Below are 25,875 nucleotides of genomic sequence, written 5' to 3' on the forward strand. Positions count from 1 at the left end.
ATAAAGTAGATGGCCCTCCCAAATGTAGGTGGCATCATCCAGTCTATTGGGGACCTAAATAGAACAAAAAAACAGAGGAAGGAGGAAGTTACCTCCTTTTGCTGTCTCATTGATTGAACCAAGACATCTCAGGTCATCTCCTCCTGACCTTAGACTGGGATATATACCGTGGGCTCCCCTGATTTTGAGGCTTTGAACTCAGGCTGAGTGACATCTCCAGCTTTCCTGGGTCTCCAGCTTGCAGGTGATCGGTTGTGGGACTTTTTAGCCTCCATAACAACTCTCTCTCTCCCTGTCTTTGTTTCTCTCTTTCCCTCTTTCTACACACACGTGCCTCCTACTTGTCCTTTTTCCTGGCGAATCCTGGTTAATGCACATAGTGGTTACTATCTGCCAGGTGCTAGCCTAAATGCAATCTTCTGAATATTCCAGAGTGGTGGATACTGTCATTATCTCCATTTTACAGATGAAGAATAGTGAGCTTGCTAACGTGCCCAGCTAGGAGGGAAACCACCAGATTTCAATCCAGCTAATTTGAATCCAGAGTCTGACTTCTTAATCCTTGGGTTCTGTATGCATCAGTGTGTAACACAAAACTGACACCAACATAGATTATTTGGAATTGAATTATGCAAGTAACAGAATAATGAACACCTATGACACTTTACACATTGGATGTAGGCTCTCAGTAAATGTTGGTGGAATAAATGATTTTTTTAAAAAAGCTCTAATGTTTCTTCTTGTCCATGGATGTTAATAACTTCAGGTAATATAATAATAAAAAAAAAACACCTTGGGAGCTCTACTTCTGTCTCTAAGGCTAGTTACTCAAAGTCTCAAAAAGGAATAAAAATGAACTGCATGACTAAAACGTCTCATAAATAAAAAGTCTGCTTAATAAATGAAATAAAACTTTTCTTTTCTTATAGGTATCAGATGCCGCTGCTCATAAATAACCTCCATACAGGCTTTTCTTTGTTCTCTCTCTCTGTCTCCCTGGAGCTTTCTTCCTAAGCAATGGCAGGCGGGTTCTTTACCACTAGCACCACCTGGGAATCCCAGTAAGACATAGTATCTTCAATAATCAAGATCCTGTAATGGACACCCTATAATGCAACACTCATGAAGGAGCGTCTGCTTTGTTCTCTGTCAGAGGCTCTTGCATGCCAGCCTTACCCTTTCACATAGATGTCACTCATTTCCTCTCCTGTGATGCTTTTCTCGTCCAGGACAACATCCTTGGTGTTCCAGATAATTACACGCAGGTAGTATCTACGAGAAGCACATTTTGAAGGTGTTTTATCCTCTCAGGTCCTGAACTAAGACCCCAGTGAGACACAGCAGGGTCTCAAGATTACTTACTTCTTGGCTTTCCGGGGTGTGATGTTGAAAGGAGGGCCTGGTGGCCCCAAATTCTTGGGGAAAACATCCACCCACATCTGAAGTCTTCCCTAAGCCATTCAAAAATGAAAAGAGAAATGAAGTTACATTATGGGTGGTAGAGACTACAATCTTCTTTCAACTATCTTCAGTGAAACTACTGCGGGTCTCCTAATTTATTAGTCCATATGGAAGGCAAGAAAAATGGAGTAAAAGAGCAAATCGAGATGAATCTTATACCTTCAGTGTCACGTAGGCCATCCACCCTCCGTTCTCTCCCAGGAGTCTCTACATGTGCCTACTTTATCAAAATCTGAGTCTTCCCTGGTTAATGAAATGAGGGGCTTGCCATCACTAACACAACCCCAAACACACATACTCCCTCTTACAGTGACTCTCAAAACAGTTTTCACACCATCTCTCGTCCATCATCAGACTGTCTACTTGCTATCAGTGCCAGTTTTGTGACACCCAAGGGTTTCTCCACTTACCTTGAGAGAGAAAATCAAAATAATGTAAAAATGTACTTAATTTTGTAAAAGACAGACAGCCTGGCACTTTCAAAGCAGAGACTCAATGACAAAAACATTACCATTCACCAAAGGGAGGGCTCCCTGCATTGGCTTGCTAGGGCCCACCGCCTGGAAGGGGGCTTGCAGGAACTTGGAGGGTGAAAGCCTGGACTGACGCCTGTGCTGCCATCTTGGTGAGCTCCCCTCACCTCCCTTTATATCTCTGATGGCTACAGACCAGGCCCATTTATCTGACTGGAATATTCTTCCAGACAGCCTAGGAATGCTGTTAACACACTGTATCAACCATACAAACCAATTTAAGTTCCCCAGACTGTTTCTGGATGTTCTGTATACTCTGCCTTCATGACAAAAACAGACTTAAAACTTCTTAAAGACGGTTGCCAAGGAAACCACTAGGTTGGCTTCCTAATGCATTGTGATCAAAATGAATTAACCGGGGCTCTTGGAAAGGCATATATTTTACTGTGATCCTTATTCTCTTCCAGCTAATCTCGAGGGCTCAAGGGTCTAGCATACATCTAGCACACTGCAGAAATTAGCCATCTCCTAATTAGCAGTGTCTCCTAAGACCCAGCCAGTCTGTCCAATGTGGTAGGTAGAGGTGATGGAAGTTTCGGTGGATGCCCAGGGAGAAATCTTCCTTGCTTTGTTATGTCTTAAGACTATTCAGTTGAGACGTGGGAGGGGAAAGAGGAGGAGGAATGGGCTCTTTGAGGGGAAGGAAGAATAATGAGAGAAGGAAGATACGAAAATAGGGAACAGAATAAAAGTGAGTGACAAAATAATCTAGTAAGCCCAGCCCACTTGTACTCACTTCTTAAGAGACCACGGTTCTGCTATCCGTATCAACAATATTTGCACCCATTATATTAATATTTCTTTTTTTTTTTTCTAATTTTATTTTATTTTTAAACTTTACATACTTGTATTAGTTTTGCCAAATATCAAAATGAATCCGCCACAGGTATACATGTGTTCCCCATCCCGAACCCTCCTCCCTCCTCCCTCCCCACACCATCCCTCTGGGCCGTCCCAGTGCACCAGCCCCAAGCATCCAGCATCGTGCATCGAACCTGGACTGGCAACTCGTATATTAATATTTCTTAAAGTGCGATTTCCTAACCATCTGCATCAGAACCTTTCTAGATACTTGTTACAAATTCAGATTCCTGGCCCCACCCCAGACTTACTGAATCTCTGCAGGCATGGTCTGGGAATCTTCATTCTAACAAGCTTCCACTTAGACTGCTACTGCTAAATCACTTCAGTTGTGTCCGACTCTGTGCAACCCCATGGACGGCAGCCTGCCAGGCTCCGCCGTCCCTGGGATTCTCCAGGCAAGAACACCGGAGTGGGTTGCCATTTCCTTCTCCAATGCATGAAAGTGAAAGGTGAAAGTGAAGTCGCTCAGTCGTGTCCGACTCTTAGCGACCCCATGGACTGCAGCCTACCAGGCTCCTCCGTCCATGGGATTTTCCAAGCAAGAGTACGGGAGTGGGGTGCCATTGCCTTCTCCACTTAGACTATTTTGTCATTTTCCGTGTCTCCCCTTGCTTCTCTGGGAACTGACCTTCCCCGTCACTATCCACATGGTGCCTGTGATGATCCATCCTGTGCACTGTACCCTGTCCTCCTGGCTAGAGCTTAGTGGTCTAGTGGTGGATGAAGGGACCAAGTTAGGGCAGCCCATCCTTTCCACATTTGGAAGCAGGTGGGGCTGCATTATAATATACACAACCCAGAAACCGTCCACAATATTCTGACACATGGGAAAGTGCTCACAGGAAAAGTGCAGGCTAAAGGAGACTCAGAAATAGACAAAAGACAGGGCAAGATCCTGGCCCAAGTTTGTTCTGAGTCACTATCACTCTCCTGTCTGGATTTAGTGAGTTACCTGAAAATTCTTACAATAAATCCCCCTAGTGTATGCATGGACGTGTGCTCTCAGTCACCTCAATCGTGCCCAACTCTTTGCAACCCCAGGGACTGTAGCCCACCAGGCTCCTCTCTCCATGGGATTCTTAGACAAGAATACTGGAGTTGGTTGCCATTTCCTTCTCCAGGGGATCTTCCCGACCCAGGGATCGAACCTGCATCTCCTAGGTCTCCTGCATTGGCAGGCGGATTCTTTACCCACTAAATTCCCCTCGGGAATGAAGATAATCTGAGCTTCATTTCTATTTCTTGTATAGTTTAAGGTATCCAAAAGAGATAAACAAGGCAAGTCTGTATCAGCTACTGCCCCCACCTTTGGGGTGTGGATGATGCATGTTCAAAGGTGGAGGGTGCTTTACCTGGGAGATGTTAGGCTGGAAGCTGCTGTGCAAAGTCCTCGTTTCCACGTGTTCAGGAACCAGCCCCTGAGTCCTGAGGATGTAGAGGGCAAGGCGCTCCTCAGGGGGCCCAAGGTGCTGGTGCAGGATTTTGTTTGCTTCTGCAATATATATATATATTTTTTTTTTTAAAAGGACAGTGAAACAGGGACAGAGATCCAGAAACAGTTCAGCCTTGAGGGATTCTCAGCACTTCGGCCCAGACTTTGCAGACACAGTCAGGCAGTACCAGCATGTGAACTGCAGCCTATGAAAGAGCTGTTGACAGAAACAGCCCCTGACCAGAAGCCCTGCCCAACCAAGTTCATTCCTGACTTGTGGAGACCGAAAACACTCCAAACTGCGTAAGAGCAACCCCCATTTGTGTTGGTGTCAGGGGCTCACGGCCGGACTCCTGTGCAGTTAGGTGTGGCCACGCGAACAAGGCAGGCTAGACGGTAACATAGGTGGAAGTGACAGGCGTGTCCTTCAAGGTCCAGCTCGTAATACCCTCTCATGTAGGATCACCTCTGGGCACCTTCTCTTCTGGATGCAGTGACCTTAGACACCTGAGGTGACGACGGGCAGAGTTGCAAGGTGAAAGAGTCTGGTCCATGAAGGACTATTTGGAAGAGGGCCACCCACCTGTAGGAGTACCTGTTTTGAATTTATGAGAAATAAACTTCTATTGTGTTAAACCACTAACATTTTTAAGCTTAACTGTTACAGTAGCTAGTATCACTGTGGCATTTAAAAAACACAGACTCCCAAATTTTCTGTCACTCCTCCCATTGAGAGGTGGGGGTCTAAGTCCTCTCCTTTGAATCTGCAGACATATTTGATCACTAAAGAAAGGATGCTGTGTGACTTTTAAGGCTAAGCATGAAGGACCACACTGGTCTTCCTGGATCACTTGCTCTGAGGGAAGCCGGCAGCCATGTAAGGAGCCTGGGCGCCCAGACAGTGCCCTATGGGAAAGGCCTGGGTAGGTGCTCTGGTCATCAGTCCCAGGCGAGCTCCCAGCCAAGGGCCATCCTGGACATCAAGCCTTCGGGTGACTGCAGCCCCAGCCAACATCTGACAACAATCAACTGCCACTCAAGTGAGAAGTGTGCAGGTGAGCCCTTCCTGAATGGCTAACCCCCAAGACTGTGAGCAAAACAAAATGGTCGCTATATGGGGAAAGACTCTAAAAAAGAGTGGATATACATACATAACTGGTTCACTTTGCTGTACAGCAGAAACGAACACAACATTGTAAATCAAATACGGCAATAAAACTTTTAAAAAACATACAATGGTTTTTTTTCAGCAGCTAAGTTTTGGGATGATTTGTTATGGGGCCAAAGTAATGGGAACAACCCTGACTGATACAGCTTTTGGAGGGTGTTGTTTGATTGCTGGGGTAGTTGTCTCCATCAGGCCATGTTGCTTGCTAGTTTATTTCCAATGCCCTTTGCAAGTTCTGATGTAAACAGCATCATTTGTTAAATATCTAATAATCCCTGATATTGACAAAGTCTTCAAGTCTTCTTTCAGATAGAAAGACAAACACAGTTTCTTACAATGCCAGGAATAAACAGTTGAGGATCAGGAAGCACTTTGATTCCCATGTATCTTTGTTCAGCTTTCTCTAGATATCCCATGTGCCCTCAAAGCCGGTCCCATGCCAGCCCCACCGGGAAGCCCTCTTCCCTACAAAACACTGAATCATGTGACAACTCTAACGTTCTATTAAGCTGATTTCAGTCTATGTCATAATGCAGTTAGCTGTGTATGTGTCAGGACAGACTGCCTTATAAATTACTGCTCAGGAAAGAGCAAGACCCCAAGTTCAGACATGAGCCAGATGTGAACTCAGCAGATTCTTCAAAGTAGCCCCCAGCATCCCTGAGCCTTCCCAGAGAGGGTTGGGAGAATGATGGAATAATATTGGAGGAGAAATTCTTGCACTACCATCTGAGCACTTCTGAGCTAATTATACATCACATGGAAATAAGTTAATTATTAGAACTTTGTGTTCAGAGCTCAAATGGCTATGACCTAAAAAGGTCAAGTGAAACATAAGACAGACAAGAAAACGTGTCCATTTTGACACCTGACATGTCTGCAAAACCCTAGTATAATGGGGCTTTTGTTAGACAGTCACGTGTATGAATTCCCTACGGTTTTAGGGTACGACTCTGCCCACACCCCTCCGTAACGCAAACCCAGCAGCATAGACGTGTTGCTGTGCCTTGCAACCAGCCTGCAATCCATGGCGGTGTGCTTACCAAATTCATCTAGGCCGTAGTCTTTTCCTCCATATCTGATGCTACTTCCATCTTCAGAAAGAACGGGCGGTGGGAAGCCTTTGAATCTGGCCACATTTTGAAGCAACTGTGTTGGTTTCAATTGATCTCGCCAGGTGTTTACTCCAGAACTGTGAATAATAATGCCACACTCAGAGTTACCGCAGGGCACACACGTTCTTCTTAGGTTTATACACACACATACTTAAAGGCACGTTCATGTAATGGGGGAACGGGGAATGCACTCTAGACACTGGCTTTTGCCTAGAAATCTATTTAGGATTTAGAGACTTAAAATCCACAGGTATTTTGGCCTCAGCCAACTGGTCCTCCCCTTCTCTGCTGCTGCTAAGTCGCTTCAGTCGTGTCCGACTCTGTGCGACCCCATAGACGGCAGCCCACCAGGCTCCCCCGCCTCTTCTCTGGCCTTCTGTAAATAATGAGTTTGAGATCACCATAATCATAATAGGCAAACATAAATTAGAAATCACAAGCTATATCTCACTGGATAATACAGAGAGACACTGTTTAGCACTTAAGGAAAGAGGAACATCACAAAACTGATCAGTTTGTGGGCAGGAGCAGGGAATTCCCACCATCAAACATTGCTAGCTCTCAGTCCCTGGCATCACGGAGGGAGGGGGAGAAAGAAGGGGAGGGGAGGGACTGGCTCCCCAGGCTTTGCCACCTCACTAAGTGCCATCCTCACTGAGCACCACACTGCCTCAGGGGCCAGTGCGGTACACAGATGCAATGTGAATAGCGCCCCCTGGAGTCGTGCAGTGCTATGGCCCTGCTTCTTCCTAAGTGTTAGTCACTCAGTCGTGTCTGACTCTCTGTGACCTCACAGGCTGAAGCACACCAGGCTCCTCTGTCCATGGTATTCTCCAGGCAAGAATACTAGAGTGGGTAGCCATTCCCTTCCACAGGGGATCTTTACCATCTGAACCACCAGGGAAGCCCAATTCTCCCTCCTGACTTAAAGGGTCCGAGGCTCAATGAAGACAGGCCTGAGGTAGAGCATCAAAGCTTTCCCAGTACTAATGTTAGATGGAACAGCCAACGTTTACATCCCAAGCCACTTACACGCAATACTGCTCAGGAATGCCACAGTGGGACCCAAACCGGGAAAGGAATCGGTTTTCTAGGTCAATGATCGTTTCTCCTACTTTTTCATCACGGGTAAAGGTGTCATAATCGTAGACAGAAATTTTCAGGTCCTTTTCTTGAGGTAAGTAGCAGCTCAGTTCATACATTCTGAATAAATGAAAGTGAGGTTAGAATTGCATGATCCCCCTTCCCCCCGATTATCTTGCACACTCTATAGCTCTGCACAGACTCCTTGGGCCATGGGAGGAGGCTGTCATGGCCAGGATAGCTAGGTGGGTGGTGGGCAGTGAGTGGCAGGTGCTTGAGAAGTACTACACGTTAGTAATAAGAACATCAGCAGAGTATATACTTGCTCAGGAGAAGATCTGGGGCTTTAAGTGCCTAAGGAAAATCCCAGTTTTGCTGCTTACTAGCTGTGGGACCCTAGGGCAACTACTTAAAGTCTCTGTGCTCTGTTTTCTCATCTGTAAAATGGGGATAATAATCCCTACCAGCTCATGTTGTTGTTGTAAGGGTCAAAGGAATAAATGTTTAGAAAGCATTTGGTATGAGGGCATTACTCAAAATCCACCAGCAATAATAATATTATTATTATACATTAAATAATACTTATTGTTAAGAATTATACCAAATGCTTTCTAAACATTTATTCCCTTGACTCTTACAACAACATGAGCTGGTAGGGATTATTATCCCCATTTTACAGACCATGGAACATCCTGGGCTAACCCCACGGGAGCATCGGGATTGGAGGAGGGCAATGGAAAGCTGCCCAGAAGGCTCCCTCTCTCCTCCCAGGCTCTCTGGCTCTCCACTGATTCTCGAAGGCTTTCCTATAGTATCTGTATGAAAACACAAACCCTTCTGAGAGACCACCAGATAATCAAACAGTAGTTTCTGTGGCAGGTGAGCAATGTGGCACCACTTCTGAGAGGGTAATGACTGTATGGCATGAATGCAGATGGGTGAGGTTTGGGTCTGTACCTGCACACAGAGGGGCGGGTCCCCTAGGAGGTGCTCAACAAACTCTGGACCACAAACTGTGAGCAGCCCCTTAAATCTCTCCTCTCCCCCTGTGCCTCTGCCCCTCCTCCTGTCACTCTGGTGTGTGGTCCGGTTCTTGCCTAAAGAGCCAGAACTACTAAGCTCTGGAATAAAAGGGTATACATCAGTGGGGCTCTGGATACAAGCTTCCAGGGGTCTCCTAGACACATCTCAGTGACTTCCCCAGACTTCTGCAGCCAGGCGGGGCCTGCAAAAGGCAGGCATCCCAGGAGAGAAGGGGCTATAGTCCTGACCAGACTGTATCCACACATGCCCCCAAATTCTATTACTGAATCCCAAGGGACAGGTAATACGTGTCTGTTGAGAAAAAATTCTTTGCTCAAATAAGGCTGAGAATCACTTCTTCCAGTGTTCCTCTGGGCAAACTGAAGGCTCTGAGAAATCCTGCAGTTATCTTTTTAACCCAGGCATCCTGGTTTGATGAAGAAATATGCTTTTCCTTGGAACACCAATTAACATCTTTTTGGCAGACTAACATTCCATTGAATGTGATGTGATAACAGTGCCATGCAGATAGGAAAGGTTGCTCTTTCCTGAATCTCTGTCCCAGAATTCCTGAGTCTCCGCTGAGAAGAAAGTCACCCAGTAAGACTGAGGCCAGGGCCTGGAGCCTAGGAGGGGTTGTGGAGCTGGGGTCTCCCTGGCTCCACCCTGCTGGATGGAGCCAAGTCTGAGTTCACTGGACGGGGACTGGCCACATGGAGCCTGATGGCATCACTTCCTCCTGAGGTGGCTTGACCAAGACTTTTCCTGACACTTAATTAAGCTTGTGCTTGGCTTCTCCAAGACAGTGATGTAGGCAGTGCTGCTTTTCTCCCATAAAAGCTGGCTTTCCCTGCTTCCCTGTCTCCCTCGCATGGGGCCCTCCTTCCTGCACTGCATGCCTTTTCCTGTCTAGACCTCAGGGCTGGATCAGCGGAAGAAAAGGAAAACGATCATATTGCCATGCCAGAGGATTATTTCCACTGCCTGGCTCCAGCACATGGCTCCGGGATGTGCAGCACAAAGGGTGTGTATGGGGGCGGGGGGGAATGGGGGTGGGGGAGTGTGTATGTGTGTGAGGGGGTATGTGTGGGGTGTGTGGGGATGTGGGTGTGTAGCTGTGGGTGTGGGTGTGTGTGTATATGGCTGTGTGTGTGTGTGGGGTGTGTGTGTGTGTTCGCATGTGGGTGGATGTGGGTGTGCGCGCACACTCACACGTGAGAGAGGGAAGGAATGTGTAAGGGTTCCATCCACCACACATGAGAAGCAGCAGATGGGCAGGATAATAAAGCCAGAAATTAAGATACCAGCCACACATCAAATAAGAACAAGGTGTTCTCCTCGCTAGTGTTCTGGGGAAAACAATGCAAATGTTTTTAGCCAAGAACATTTTTCTACAGGTGATGTGAAAGCTGCTCAGTCATGTCCAACTCTGTGACCCCATGTACTGTAGCCGCCAGGCTTCCCTGTCCATGGGATTCTCCAGGCAGGTAGCTGTTCCCTTCTCCAGGGGATCTTCCCAACCCAGGGACTGAACCTGGGTCTCCTTCATTGCAGGCAGATTCTTTACTGTCTGAGCCACCAGGAAGCCCTGCAGGTGATGGCTTGGCTATAAGCACGAAGCAGTACTAAGTTGGTTGGGAAAGCCTGGGGCTTGGTCAGGATTTCTCCCCAAGTTTAGGCTTCCCGTGCACGCAGCTCGGGTGCCGTTTCCCTCACTGTGACGTGGGGCTGAGACCCCCTGCCCTGCCGGCTGCAGGGTCTGACACGGAGGTGAATATCAGATGGCGGCAGCTGCACAGAGTGCAGCATGGCAGCCATGCAGACCCTGCAGTCAGGTAGCCGGGGCATGGGCCCCGGTTCTGCCACTCCCCAGCGGGGTGAGCTGGGTGTTCATTCCCTTTGTGCCTCAGTTTCCTCTTTGTCAGTAGCCCCTCAGAGTGGTGGGATTCTTGAGATGTTTTCTATGAAGGGCTCACTATAGTGCAAGCCCTCAGTAAAAGCTTAGCAAATAGTTTAGTTGCTCAGTCATGTCCGACTCTGTGACCCCACGGACCATAGCTCGCTGGGCTCCTCTGTCCATGGGATTTCCTAGACAAGAATACTGGAGTGGGTTGCCATTTCCTTCTCCAGGGGATCTTCCCAACCCAGAGATCAAACCCGCATCTCCTGCATCAGCAGGCAGATTCTTTACCACTGAGCCACCAGGAAAGCTTGTAATAGTAGCTATTATTAAATGTGGAAGAAGTTTATAGCTGACAAAACTAGTCCTCTTTAGAGGTCACTTGGGTTTGCCTTATCCTTGAGAAGGTTCTGATGAGATCAGTGTAACCATGCAGAAACAAACGTCAGATGGCAAGGATGAAGATAGTAATGCTATTTCAAGAATCTTCTTGAGCAGAAGACAGGGAGCAGGACATCTGATGCCATCATGTTCTTCTCCCTTCCCAGTTTTTGGTAACAGAGTCAACAACATTGGCTCAAAACAATGGAATCAAAGCATCCCAGATAAGAGAGCTCAACAGGATCGGGGTGTGAGAACCACCCTGTCACTCCACGGAAGTCACTGCCTATTCTTCTTGTCTAGAAGCCACAAATTCTCTGGACTTCTGGGCCTCCTACCATCCACGTCCTATTACCCCTGCCCCCCCAGGTCTTAGGGCAGGTCTCGTAGACTTGGTTTTATTTTCTTCATGGCACTTTTTGCTTTCATGAAATGCTTTTATTTATGTATCTACATATTCATTATCCGCCCCACTGACTTGGATATCTGAATAGTTCATAGACATGGTTTCACAGCTTCTGGGCCTAGAGCAAAGCATGGCGGCACATACTGCGTCCTTAGCATGGAGGCCATGGAGAAAAAAAACACAGAAAAATGTTAGGAAATAGCTGTTACCTGCCGAACACCGGGTTGAGAGTGTTGGGGATGTAGTTGTCTCGGTCTTCAATTACTTTTTTGCCCAGTGTTATTTTTATGTAAGGGTCACACTGTGGGGACGAAACAGAGGACAGGTTATGTCACTGTGGGGTGCCAACTTCAGTCAGTGTCTGGGACAGACTCGGGGCGGCCTCAGATCAGGTCTGGGTAGTGCTCCTTCTTGGCGCCATGCACCCAGCGCGCCTTTGGAGGAGAGGCGGTGGCCGGGAGCAGTGACAAAGCAGTTCTCTGAGGTCACATCTGTAAAATGAGAAGGATGATCCAGAGGCTCCAAAGCCCCTTCCCTTCAAGCTCTTAGGTAAATCCCCATTGGGACCGTCCTCCTGAACAGATTGTTTTGATAGAGTATCTTTCCCCTCGAGAGATAACAGACGCCCAGAAAGAAGGAACATGACAATTATGGTGGTTGAAGACTGTAATTATCTTGCTACAGGAGAAGGCCCCACACCCAGACTCTTACCAGGCCATTGTTGTCCTGGGGCTGGAGCTCTAAGCCTCGAACAATGTAAATCCTAACCGTGCATTCCTGCGGGACGCTGTCAGGTAACTCCAGAAACTGCCGGGGAGGGGCCGGCACGCTGGGGTCATCCGGCAGTGGGTAGATTCGGAAGGAGCCCTATAGGAGAGACACACACAGATGGAGCCCAGGGCCCTGGGTGACCAGAGCAGAGGGCCCAGGGCAGTGGCGTACCCCCAGGACATGAGGGACAGCCACAGAGGGCTGTGGGATTGGGGGAGGAAGGACCACTTTTGTGAAAGAAAGCTATGGTGCACTTTGCAAGTTTCTGATGGGGAAAGTGAATGATGATAAAGTAACTAATAGATCACAGGAGAGAAGGAAGGGCAGGGCAGAAGCTGGGAGGCCTGGCAAAACCCCAGGGGAGACGTGGAAGTGGCTTGGACCAATATGATGGCAAAGGAGGTGGTAGGCATGAAATTCTGCACATTTTTTGAAGACAGGAATAAAAATGATTATTTTTTAAACCCAATAAAATACTAAGGTGATATCCCCTTTTTTTTTGCATTACTGCATAAATCCCCTTCCACTCCCAGGCAAACTCCTGTTCACCCTTCAGGTCTCAGTTGAGAAGTGTCACTTCTTCCAGGAAGCCTCCCTGACTGCCCCCGGATTGGATAAGTTTCCTAACATCTTCTAACACCACATTCATCCATATTGCAGCAATGACATCTGCTTCACTAAAAGTCACTCAGTCGTGTCTGACTCTGTGCCCCATGGACTATACAGTCCATGGAATTCTCCAGGCCAGAATACTGGAATGGGTAGCCTTTCCCTTCTCCAGGGGATCTTCCCAACCCAAGGATCAAACCCAGATCTCCCACATTTCAGGCAGATTCTTTACAGCTAAGCCACAAGGGAAGGCCAAGAATACTGGAGTGGGTAGCCTCTCCCTTCTCCAGTGGATCTTCCTGACTCAGGAATTGGTCTCCTGCATTGCAGGTGGATTCTTTACCAACTGAGCTGTCGGAGCGTCATTACTATTTATTTTCTATATTCCTCACTAGACTGAGCTTCCTGAAGGGGGGAAATATTTCTTGTTTGTCACTGTCTCCAGGACCTAACACAGGGCTGGGCATGAAGCTGGGCACAGTAAGTGGTTTTTGAATGAGTGAGCCATCAGGTCAGCTTGAGAGGCTTTATATTTTATCTTGAAACCAGCTTATGTACAAGAGTAAGCACTAAAGTTGGATTCAGAATACATGGGTCTTAGGATCCAGCTACTTTCATTCAGTAAAGCAGCATGAAGTGAGGACCTACCATGTGCCAGGTACTGGGGGCCCAAAAATGAACTCAAGGAATCCAGTCTGGCACAGGGATGACTCTCATGCTATCTTCAGTCAATGGAGTGGAAGCTCTAATGACAAGGATTTTGAGACCAAAATAGGGTAAACTGGTCTGATTGATTAGTAATGTCTGCTATTGAAAGGATTAGAAGTAACAGATTTGTTACCCCCTGTGGTTGGGGGGAGGTGCAGTCCTGAAAGCAGATACTTATGATGTGAAAGGCGCTTTACTAGTGGTGGGGACCCAGGGAGCCTGGAGCAGAAGTGAGTCACCCTGCCAGGAGCAATCAGGGAGCACTTCACAAAGCATGTGACATTGGAGCTGGCATTGAAAAGAATGAGTAGGAGTTTGTCAGACCACAGAGCAGGAAGGAAGGGCATCCAGGGAATGAAGAGCTTGTCCCAAGGCTCCAAGTTGTGAGAGGACAGCATGTGTTTCGGGCTTGGAGAGGGTGTGGTGGCAGGGGAGACAAGAAGCTTGTGAAAGGCCAGCTCCACCCTAGGAAGGAGTTGAGACTTGACCAAGTGGAAACTCAAGCAATGCCTTTAAGTGGTCAAGAAACATGATCGGATTTGGTTGTATGGAGGATGGACTGGATCGTGAATGAGAAAGGGAACAAGGACAATGGATTGGGAAGGTGTTGTACTGATGATCCAGCTGAAAGCCTGGGAGGGGGTGGGGGACGTACGTGTGTGCACGCACGCGTGTGGTGGTGGGGGGTAGGACTTAGAGAGGCTGACTCTACAAGATTCAAGGCTGGTTGGCATCAGCTTGGAAGACTGGCTTTGAGGATTCTGCCCCCAATCCCATTGCCCTTTTCCTTGTTAGCATTTCCAAGCATCCTTCAGGTGTCAGAGGATAGGTCTCTGACCCAGAGACTGGTGGTCCATTATCCTAGGTCTATAATGAAAATAAATATGAATTTTAAACAGGATAGACATACATTTTACTCACCTTAAACTCCCCTACCACAGAAGGGTCTTCATTCTCATCTGACTTGCCTCGAAACAGCTTGAAAGTATCTGAGAAGTCCGTCAGGCCCTCGAATTCCTCTACATCCTCTAGTTCACAATCATATATCTGCAAACCATCAACAGATTCTTAATTTCTCATTATAACACAGGTGGGATCTAAAATCAAAATGACTGACAATACCAAAGGCGCCCGAGGTGTGGATGGAGCAACTGGAACTCTCACATTGCCAGCTGGAGTGCATAACGATAAAAACACTTTGTCAAAGTGTCTGGCAATTTGAAGTTAAATATCCAGCTACACTGTGATACAGAAGTTGAATTCCTACGTGTTCATCCAAGAGACATGAACACATGTCTGCATGGTATAAGAATGTCCACAGCAGCTTCATCATCAGAGAATGGATAAACAAGTCATGATACATCCATGCAATGGAATATGACTCAGCAATAAAAAGGGGCAAAGTACTGATATATGACAAACTACTGATATATGACAACCTGACTGATCTCAAAACTACTGTCTTGGACTACAGAAGCCACACACACAAAAATACACACACACAAATACGTATTGTATGAGTCCACTTATACGCAGTATGAAAACAGGCAAACCTGATCTGTGATGATGAAATCAGATCAGCTGTCAAAGAGGGTTGGAAGGTTTTAGGAATTGACTGGAAAGAGGTACACAAAGGAGTTTTCTGGGGAGAGGGGAATGTTTGTTGCCTTGTTTGGTAGTGGTTTATGTAGGTATATATATATAATCATAACTCACTGAATGAATCACTTTACTGTATATAAATTATACCTTGATAAAGAGCTAGAAGAAGAGGAGGAGAAGCAAGGATGGAAAGAGGGAGAGACGGAGGATGGACTGTGGGGCTGATCCACCAGACTAGTCTATTTCTCTAAATGAGAGGTTCTTTACATGCTGGTGTTTCTTAAGCTACATTGAGACGTGATGACAATCACATGCAAGAATGTGGATTTTCCCACTTTGATGGAGAAAAACATTTTTTTAACTTTTAATTTTGTATTGGGGGTATGGCCAACTAATAATGTTGTGACAGTTTCAGGCGAGCAGCAAAAGGACTCAGCCACACATATACATGTCTCCATTCTCCCCCAAACTCCCCTCCCATCCAGGATGCCACATAACACTGAGCAGAGTTCCATGTGAGATGATTACTTTAATGGCCTGATATTTCTCATTTTAAAGTTTCTCTTTCTGCTATGCATTGTTCTGAAAATGTTAGCCTTCGCTTTAGCTTTACTACTGGAAAACTGAATAAAGAACTAGAAAACTAAAAAAAAAAAAAAAAAAAAGAACTAGAAAACTCAAACCCTTAACAGAAAGATCATCCATAACCAGATCTGCCTAGTTCAAAAGCTCATCTCCCTCCTGGACACCCAGTTGTGATTGTATGCTGCATGCATGTAAAAGAATCAACTGCTCAGCTAGTAAAACTGAGGCCCAGAATGGAGGACAGAATGAAGCATGCTGATGTTTCATGCTGTTTTGCAAGAGCACCATGACTTCTAAGGTCTCCCTTGGTCAAATTGGACAGCTGTTTACGGCTCTAATTAGTGCAGTGCCAACCCAATCCAGCCCTCACTCAGCCAGATGTCCTAAGCCCCAAAGTGGCAGTCACAAAAACCATAAATCAACAGCTGTTCTCAAGCCCTGGAAATCTAAGCAAAGCCAAAATCCATCACAAGACGGCTCCCCTAGAGGTGCTCCTCGCCCCTCCCCTTCAACCCCTACCATCGACCTTTCAGGTTTTCACTCAGCTCGGCATGCAACCAGTCTTATCGCATGTTCATCCCCCACCCACAGTTGCACAGGCCCAGGTACCTTGAGTTTGGAATAACCTTTCTGAATATATTGTCCACATTTTTCATGTTCCCCTGTGGAAGCATAAAATTTACTCCACCAGTCAACAATTTCTTCCTCCTAAAGAAAGACACAACAAAATGGCAAAACCTTAGTGATGACCTGGATTTCCAATCATTGCAGGAAAACTATGTAATAGAAAAGAGAAACAGGTACTTCTGAACCTGAAAGAAGTAAGATTATGTGACTTTTGTTTACATGAACCAAAGCAATAAGAATTCTTTCACCTGGAAGCTGGAGGTGAGGTGATGATCCTTGGCCAATGAAATGTGTGTGGCTTTAATGGCCACAGCTATACTGGGTGATTTTCTAACATTCTATGGATACAGTCTATTCATTTGACTGTTTTTACTCTTTTATCCTGTTGATATTTACATACCAGCCTTATGTATGCAGGGTGAAGAAGAACTAAAGAGCCTCTTGATGAAAGTGAAAGAGGAGAATGAAAAAGTTGGCTTAAAGCTCAACATTCAGAAAACTAAGATCATGGCATCTGGTCCCATCACTTCATGGGAAATGAAGATGGGGAAACAGTGGGAACAGTGGTGACTTTATTTTTCTGGGCTCCAAAATCACTGCAGATGGTGATTTCAGCCATGAAATTAAAAGATGCTCACTCCTTGGAAGGAAAGTTATGACCTACCTAGATAGTATATTGAAAAGCAGAGACATTACTTTCTCAACAAAGGTCCATCTAGTCAAGGCTATGGTTTTTCCAGTGGTCATGTATGGATGTGAGAGTTGGACTATAAAGAAAGCTGAGTGCAGAAGAATTGATGCTTTTGAACTGTGGTGTTGGAGAAGACTCTTGAGAGTCCCTTGGACTGCAAGGAGATCCAACCAGTCCATCCTAAAGGAAATCAGTCCTTAATATTCATTGGAAAGACTGATGTTGAAGCTGAAACTTCAATACTTTGGCCACTTGATGCAAAGAGCTGACTCATTTGAAAAGACCCTGATGCTGGGAAAGATTGAGGGCAGGAGGAGAAGGGGACGACAGAGGATGAGATGATTGGATGGCATCACCAACTCAATGGACATGGGTTTGGTTGGACTCCTGGAGTTGGTGATGGACAGGGAGGCCTGGCGTGCTGTGGTTCATGGGGCTGCAAAGAGTCAGACACGACAGAGCGACTAAACTGAACTGATTTACATACACAAAGGAGAAGAGGGCAAAAGAGGATGAGATGGTTAGACAGCATCACATCCATGGACATGATTTGAGCAAACTCTGGGAGATAATGAAGGACAGGGAAGCCTGTATGCTGCAGTCCATGGGGTCGCCAACAGTGCGACTCAACAACATTTGCGTACACAGGTAAAGTGAAAAAACAACCCTGTAGTATGTGTTGACTGTTCCATCCTCCAGTATGTGTTTTCCTACTATTTCATTTCCTTAGCCTTTTGAGCCAGCAACACATTGCAAAACAAAGCTCACTAAGCTAAGCATGGGAGAAACTGTTTCTAACTCAAGTTCTATCCTTTACATTATAAGCCATACCCTTAAGTTACAAACCACGCTGCATTAGATATGCTGTTTAAAATCTCTGAGCAACATTTTCTTCATCCACTGAATTGGCTAACACTGTCCTTCCACATCATTCTCATAGGGTTGTTCTGGACATCAAAGAAGATGATTAGGAGGAGGAACTTTGGTTATAAAATATGAAGCAAGAGTACGGAGGCATTATGCTTTGTTCAGACCAGTGGCTCCCAATCTATTCTTGAAAATTCTAATTCAATCAGCCTGGAGTGAGACCTGGCATCCAGGATGCTTTCAAAAGTTCCCCAGGCAATGTGCAGCCAGAGTTGAGAACCTTTGGTGGTTCTTTGGGCGGAAGGGATGGCATTTGGAATCACTTGTGAAATATTCTCAAACTCCAGAAGGCTGTAGTTTATAGTAGGCTATGACTATAAATTCCATTCAGATTTATAACAAGAATAGATCCTCATCAGACCCACCTGCATCTTAATCCACCTAGTAAAGAGGTTGCCCAAAATAGTATGTCATCGGCAACACAGCTCCTATTTCATCAGGGGGTGAGACAGAAGAAATACTCAAGAAAAGCTACTTCTTCTCTGTGTATAGTACACATATGTTTACACATACAGTTATTTCCCCTCTGTGGATCAGTAAACCCAATCCTGGATTTAAAAACAGTTTTTTGTTTTGTTTTTTTTTACATATCAGCCATAGGAAAAATACATGAATTATAAATCTAGCAAATTGTATAAAACAGTTACCTTTTCTGTTAGCTGTTCATCACATATATGGCCAGGAAGAAGGCAAAACATGTATAGGTCACATGGAGGTAGAGAACCATGAGCATTAGGTTGAACAAGAAAGAGAAAAAGAGACATTATTTTCAACCATCATTTATATTATCAACATTTTGATGGTTTATTTATTCAAGATGATCTCATTATTAAACACATCTTTTTGGTTTCTTCTCTGAAAATGTGCAAAAGAGTTACAAACAGTATTAAAACAAAAGGCTTGGAGGTAGTCACCCACATCCCATTTTAATAGAGTTAGACAATCTCTGTCCACCAGCACAGTGATTACATATGGCATTGGGGGATTAGCAGGGTATAGTTGTTCTCCTTCCTGCCCCAAACCTTTCATTCCATTTAGCTTTTAAAGTATATTCCCAGCTGGCTTAATTCTCATCTCTCCAAAAACTCCTGTTGCAAGATGTTTATACCCAGCATGATTGCAATATCATTATTAATAAGCATCTTTTCTTGCTTTTTCCCCATGTTGATGTTAAAGTACCAAATACATATCCATCCATCAAAGTTGTTCTATGATGTCAAGTCTCTCACTGACCAAATCCTTCCCTTTTGAGTTTTTGCATGGAGAATCTACCAGGAGATGAAAGAATTGACAGCTAGGATGTTGGGGTTTCACTTTTCTCTTGGTACCTGCTGGAACATTAGCCAAGCTCGCCCTCAGGGCAGTTTGAAGAATTGTGGCCTCCTAACTTCATTTCCAATATAAGGGAACTGTGATTACTTACTACAGGCACTTCGTGCAGGGAGTGCGGGATGGCTATGAGGCTTCTTTTGCAAGTGCCCCTCAGCATTTTCCAGATCAACTTTTGTTTAGCACACAGAATTGCCAAGAGAAGCAGAGAGGCAGATGTAACAATTCTATTAGATTAGTATCAAAGTGCGATTAAGAGTTAAATTACCACAACTGAAATGAGATTTTGGAGAGAGGGATTTTATACCAAAAGTGTTTGCACATTCTGAATTCAGATTTTTAGAATCTTTTTATTCACATCTATTTTCATCTATCCGAAATCTTTTCAAAGAAATGAGCAGTTCATGATTTAAAAAGCATTTTCAAAACAGATTGCTGATGTTAAAATCTAGAATACAGGAAAATATATTCACGTCCACTTGCTCATAACTTCACATGAAAAAGTAACTGAAGCAACTTGAAGTAACTTGCTTCATTACATCCACAGGGCACAGCAGATTCTCCCCTGAAGCTTCAATCACATTTGTTTAAAGATCATCTTTCGCTCCAAAATCTAGAAAGAATCTGAAAAGGAGAGTTCGAGCCTCTAGAGCGAAGTCCCTGCAGCCCCAGGCAGCTCCGTGCGTTTTCTTATCATACATACATGCACTGTCCTTGGAGAAGCCATTTTGCTGAGTGCTGTTGACATACTGCTTAAGCACTGGAATTGGAAGGTAATCGTTGAAACGGCCATGTAGGAATGTCCATGACACCCAGCTAGCACTTAGTGATCCCCCCACCCCGCCCTGTGTGTATTTCCCACTTTACTTGTGGTGGTGCTGAGCCCATCGCACGAGAGCTCTCAGTCACCACAGGGTGGTGGTGTGAGTTTCTGTGAGCATGAGGCTGTCACCTGAAGCCACAGCCTCCAGCTTCCATCCTCAGCACAGTGTTGACCCAGTCCCTCCATTTACCCACATAAGAGGATTGAACTGAGTTAGTGGTAATAGACGTTCATCACACACACAAAGCATGTACATGTAACATACACAACACACACATTACATGCGGGTATGTGTGTTACATGTGTGGACATATTTTACATGTACATATAATCCAGGACATCAGCAAGCTGGTCATTGGTTCTTCCAGAGCTCAACTTTGCTCATTTGACTTTGCATAGATGAGCCCTGTCTTCCCCAATGAACAGATGGAATCAGACTTTCAGAGGCCATTCTGAATAGTCTTTCTTATCAACCCAGTATACATCCACTAGGTGTTAGGAGAGCGGCTGATTAAAGTGATATACAGTATGTGAGAATGATACGACCTTCCTCAATCCCACTGGGCTGCAACTTAAAATATGCTGTAAATTCAGCTTTCACTGTGTGTTGCTACAGCAGCCTCATCTCTTAACTACTGGGAAGAAATGAGTGAGATTGGCGCATAGGTGACTTTATTCTTTTTCTTGATCCTCCACACCTGGGGCTACCGGGTATACAGAAGGCACAAAGACCTGATTGGCAATGGAATCTGGAGGCAGATCACAGGGTAGTATCTTAAACTGACTTTTTCCAGAGTAGTTGTGAAAATGTACTTAAAAGATCTTAAGTATATTATACTTCTCCCTGGGCTACTACTGTTTTATTGAGAGTATCTGGGGTTGTTTATAAAGTAAACACAGTGGTTTTGCAAATTTGATATTGTCATTTCTGACTGCAGAGGGTTCTCAGGGAATAGAATCAAACGCACTGCTAGCGGTGCTGGCTGTGGAGCCCACATTTAATATGGTCCAATTGTTAGTGAGTTTAATGCAGTGGGAAGAAAGTCGATTTCTTTAAAGGCACTGTTTATGGATCTAACACATTAAAGTGCAATCATGTGTACTTTCTGGCCAGTTTGCACATTAAAACATGCTGTGAAAGTCCATCATGAATGCCAACAGAAACAGGGAGATATTTGATGTTTTCTTTTTTCTGGGCTGAGAACTCCCTCCCGCCAACCCTTTCCTTCTTGTCAAACTGGATGGAATGGTTTTAAAATAGGGTCCTGAGTGAGCATTTCCACCAATGTCTTAATTTCAAAACCACAGTGAATATAAAAGTCAGGGATATCCCATACACTGACAAATAGAGTCATTAAAAATCCATGACTCCTCTGTTTCATTTAGGGGGAAAAGAACTGGTGAGTTAGTCCATGAATCTCTCTTCTGAATGTTGTGATGCTTGTATATTCGGTCCTGAGATTGCTCTTGCAAATGATACCACTCAGACCATCCACATCAACGGTTCTCACACCTGCCTGCACGTTAGAATCACTTGGGGAGATTTTAAAACTTACTGCTGTCTAGATTCCCCTCCCTCGTGCAGAGTGCAGCACGGTTCCAAGTATTATTTTAAGTATCCTTGGTGACTGAGGGGAGAGGACAGGAGTTCACACAATGTCACCAAAGCTACTGATGAATTAAGAGCCAGGTTCTTTACCGTGATAAGTTCGTTTGTTATCTTTAGTCGCATTGAATGGTTGTTCGACTGAATTCAACTAATGCTTAGATACCTGGAAGATAAAGCCAACATCATTCAATGAACGATCAATTCTAAGCCTACCTTTGAAGCTAGTAATGGCTTGGTGTCCTCTATTTCAATAACAATGTCCCGGCGGGGTGGGGTAGACAAAAAGGAGGCTGCAAGACAGACAATTTCATAATCTCAGATACTTACAAAAATATAGTGGTAAGCTTTCTATTTCAAGTTTAACAGCCACACAGTGGATGGTAGAGTTTGCTCCTGGATGAGACTTACTAAATGGAGAAGACCACACCGGACTGTAGAAAAATAACCCAACAATTCATCACTTTTCCCAAAATATGATTGGTTTGAGACATTTTAAGGGGATTATCTGGCCTGTTTTTTTTTCCTTTCACCTTAGTTAGCCCAATGCCTGTAGATAGGGAATGCTCAAAAAAAGCATTTTATCAACACATGTCTTTAGAGGATACAGGAGTGATATTGGGGCCCTGGGGGGCTACAGAAAAGGAGCCTCCTTTTCATGGGATCTGTTCTAAGACACAGAAAAGCAAAGCAGGGTGAATAGGCACATTTCACGGCTGAAGTTGCAGCGGCCTCTTTCAGCCCCAGTTCTTACAGTATGCTGCTGCTACTAAGTCGCTTCAGTCATGTCTAACTCTGTGCGACCCCACAGACGGCAGCCCACCAGGCTCCCCCGTCCCTGGGATTTTCTAGGCAAGAACACTGGAGTGGGTTGTCCTTTCCTTCTCCAATGCATGAAAGTGAAAAGTGAAAGTGAAGTCCCTCAGTCGTGTCCGACTCTTAGCGACCCCATGGACTGAAGCCTACCAGGCTCCTCCATCCACGGGATTTTCCAGGCAAGATTACTGGAGTGGAGTGCCATTGCCTTCTCCCTCTTACAGTATATGTAGAGGGAAAAGGCACCCATCCTGACTTTAAATAATTCCCAGAATATGTGTGGCTCTAGAGTCTGGGGTTAGAGCGAGGGCTCATGAGTAGCCTCCCAGGGCTCACCAGATTTGGTTCAGCTGAATGGGGTGCCAAAGCTTCAGCTTGGGGCAGGATGGAGTGAGAAGTACAGATGCGCTTTATGAATGAAGACATCAGGCAGACAGACATTCATCAGAAAGCCAGAACCCAGACAGAACAAACTCTGCCAAGGCAAAAGAACTTTTTATTTGACCCAGCAATTGATGCATAGGACATACAGGAGGGAAAACACGTTCTTTAAGCACCTGCCATGTGCTGGGCAGTGGGCTAAACTCTTTACATACATGATCTCATTTAACCCCTCAAAAATCTTGTAGAATAAGTGCATATGTGGCATTATACCCATTATAGAGATTAAAAACAAACAGACTGAGGCTCAGAGAAAGCAAGTCTGCTTCAGGTTGAACAATCAATCACAAGTGCAAGTAAGTAACCTAGGTCTCTCTGACGTTAATGCTTGTGTTTTAACTGTCATACCAGAGTACAGAGCAAAGCATGCCCTTTGTAAATGTCAAAGAAACGATCAGAGGAACACTGGGGAAGCAGAGGAGACTGACACTGAGAATCTATGATGCACCAGTTGCTATGCTGTTGCTAGGTGGTTGAGTATCCATGTGGCACACCCAGATCTATCAGCAGTCTCTATGCTTCCAAGATAGCTTCCCCCAACTCCTAACAATTGCAGCAGCACAGAAGGGTGAGTGGGCAGGCATGCTGGAAAACCGCACGGGGGATCCTTTCTATATCATCAGTTCTCCACGTCACAGTCCTCATGTCAACAACACCTTGGGGATGGGAGGTGTGTGCCTCCCCCACCAGACCAACCGAGCATATCCCTGCACTCTTACCTCAACTTGGTTTAAACAAAGTATCAGGTGGATCTAAAATAACAGCTTCTGGTCTTGGGAACACTGTGTTCCCCATTCACCCATTCCCACACACCTTAATGTGTTCCCCATTTCCTCTTCAGTGACTCTCTGAAGCCTTGAGTTAACTCCATAGAATTATGAACCAGGAGGCCTCTGTCTGCCCCTGACCTACTGACATACATAGGTCCACTCAGATTCTGAGGCCAGAGAAAATGTGCATTTATACCTTCCTAATGATTTCACATATTTGTGTCAAAGAGTGTTCCCTCATGAAAGCAGTAGAAAACACACCAGGGAAACACTTTCTCTCCATTATATAATCCCAGATCAAAGAACGTCTGCAGTTACGTGAATCCTTGTTATAAAAATGTTGCTGTTTAGGCACCATCTATTCAGCACAAAATGCATTTCACGGGAAATGTGTGGATAAACACATGTAGGGTTTGGCTCAAGTGTGACTGTGGATTTTTTTCTCTCTTCTCTGAATCAGGGATTCAGGATGCTCAGACCCACAATGCAGATAAGTTTCAGAGGCTCTGTAAAATCAATACCAAACCTTATGGAAGATTACACAGAACCAGTTAGCAGCACAGCTGCTCAAACAGAAGACATCTGTTTCAGTTTTGAGGCCATCAGCGATCAGCTGAATGGGTGTCAGTTCTCCGCTGGGTCTAATCTCACAAGCCTAGGGATCTTGCTCATGGGTGGGATCCAGTCCCCAGCCCCTAACACAGTCTCTGGCACATGGTAAACTAAAAAACAAGTAATTCTTGAATAAACAAGTGCAAAATGCTATCCATATAGTTATTCTTTCATACAGAACCCTAGGATAATACTATAGCCTGCTCTAACACTTACACATTAATTATGTGACCTAAAGCCAGGAATTAAACTCAGCAGGTATTATTTTTTCCTCCAAGGGTAACAATGAAATCATATGTTTCAAATCACATTATAAGGATGTTGTGATGCATTAATGAGGTGGAACAATAGATAGAAAGCAATTTAAAAATTCCCTGCTCCTTCAGTGCTCACAGAGGGGCCCCTGTATCTCCCATCAAAATATTTATCATGGCAAACGGCAACCACCCATTGTCCCGTTTGATTTTTCTGCTGGACAACACAAAAAAGAAATGTTTTTTCCCAGGAGCAGGATATTTCAGAAGGTAGCAGTTTGAGCACTGGGCCCCTCCAAACAAGGCCAGGATTCAAGGGGCGCTCTGCCACTTACTAACTGCATCACCTTGGGAAGGTTACATAGCATGCTGTCAATCAAACTGTTCCCTCATCTGCAGAACCTGGAGAATAAGTACTTGCACCTTGAGAAGTTGGTGAAGATGAAATCAGCTCAACATGAAAAGATCCAAGATGTTATTTAGAGACTTGGATTTCCCTTTTTTAAAAATTGGAGGATAATTGCTTTACAGTGTTGTGTTAGTTTCTGCTGTACAACGTGACTCAGCTCTAAGTATACATATATGCCCTCCCTCTCGAGCCTCCCTCCCACCTCCCCATCCCCCCCTTCTAGGTCATCGCTGAGCTCTAAGCTGAGCTTCCTGTGCTAAACAGCAGCTTCACATTATCTGTTTTACACATGGTTGTGTAATTATGTCAATGCTACTTTCTCAGTCATCTCTTGCATTTACCTTTTAGCTGTGGCACGATGTCCTCCTTTCCTGCATAAGGGTCACAGCGAAAGCGGTCCAGGCGATCAATGGTGCACTGGCCCACAACGGGCTTGCGCCCGAACTGCCGGTGGTCGATGACCTTGATCACCAGTGGAGGCATGTACAGTTCCTCCTTGGGCAAGAACTGGGGAGGGAGGTGGGTCACAGAGGTAGGTGTCACTTCTCTCTACAAGTCCTGACAAGGGCAGCTTTGCCAATTAACCCCCACCAAAGGGACCATCTCAGGCTCTCTCTGCCCATTTGGCATAGGCTCAGGGCCCCACAGTGAGCAGCTAGCAGCCTAGAGACGAAGGGCCTGAGCTCTGAACCAGATGCCTGGGGTCAAATCCCCGCTCTGCCACTGATAGCTGCACGGCATGATCTTAGGGAACCTTTCTGTGTCCCAGAGATCTCAATAACAGTCGGGTTGCTGAACTAATGAACGAGAAGTGCCTAAAAGTGTACCTTAGTCCCTGGCTCTGCTCTGTTAACAGGGTGTGAAGTCAGCACTTTGTTAGAATTAGTTAAAATCTAGAAATGATTGAGATAAAACTGAACCTTCACAGG

The 25,875-nt window shown here is 45.3% G+C and overlaps 1 protein-coding gene across 5 annotated transcripts in view; it reads right to left on the reverse strand.

The window, feature by feature from the left end:
* The window catches only part of MYOF (myoferlin), a 178,743-nt gene that overhangs the window by 14,172 nt on the left and 138,696 nt on the right, over positions 1–25,875 (reverse strand). For 2 of the 5 annotated variants that reach the window (XM_019952909.2, XM_019952908.2), the window contains 13 exons: positions 25,288–25,453; positions 21,861–21,937; positions 19,919–19,975; positions 18,534–18,545; positions 16,251–16,349; positions 14,376–14,501; positions 12,078–12,233; positions 11,576–11,667; positions 7,606–7,776; positions 6,502–6,650; positions 4,211–4,350; positions 1,363–1,451; positions 1,177–1,272 (listed from right to left, as the gene is read on the reverse strand). In XM_019952909.2, the coding sequence (XP_019808468.2) occupies positions 1,177–1,272; positions 1,363–1,451; positions 4,211–4,350; positions 6,502–6,650; positions 7,606–7,776; positions 11,576–11,667; positions 12,078–12,233; positions 14,376–14,501; positions 16,251–16,349; positions 18,534–18,545; positions 19,919–19,975; positions 21,861–21,937; positions 25,288–25,453 (1,430 nt within the window). Of the gene's footprint in view, positions 1–1,176; positions 1,273–1,362; positions 1,452–4,210; positions 4,351–4,383; positions 4,798–6,501; positions 6,651–7,605; positions 7,777–11,575; positions 11,668–12,077; positions 12,234–14,375; positions 14,502–16,250; positions 16,350–18,533; positions 18,546–19,918; positions 19,976–21,860; positions 21,938–25,287; positions 25,454–25,875 lie in introns of those variants that run through there. The other 3 variants (XM_019952911.2, XM_019952910.2, XM_070780492.1) reach the window with 2 other exon arrangements.

Source organism: Bos indicus, chromosome 26 (assembly GCF_029378745.1).
Source record: "Bos indicus isolate NIAB-ARS_2022 breed Sahiwal x Tharparkar chromosome 26, NIAB-ARS_B.indTharparkar_mat_pri_1.0, whole genome shotgun sequence".
Lineage (NCBI taxonomy): Eukaryota > Metazoa > Chordata > Mammalia > Artiodactyla > Bovidae > Bos > Bos indicus.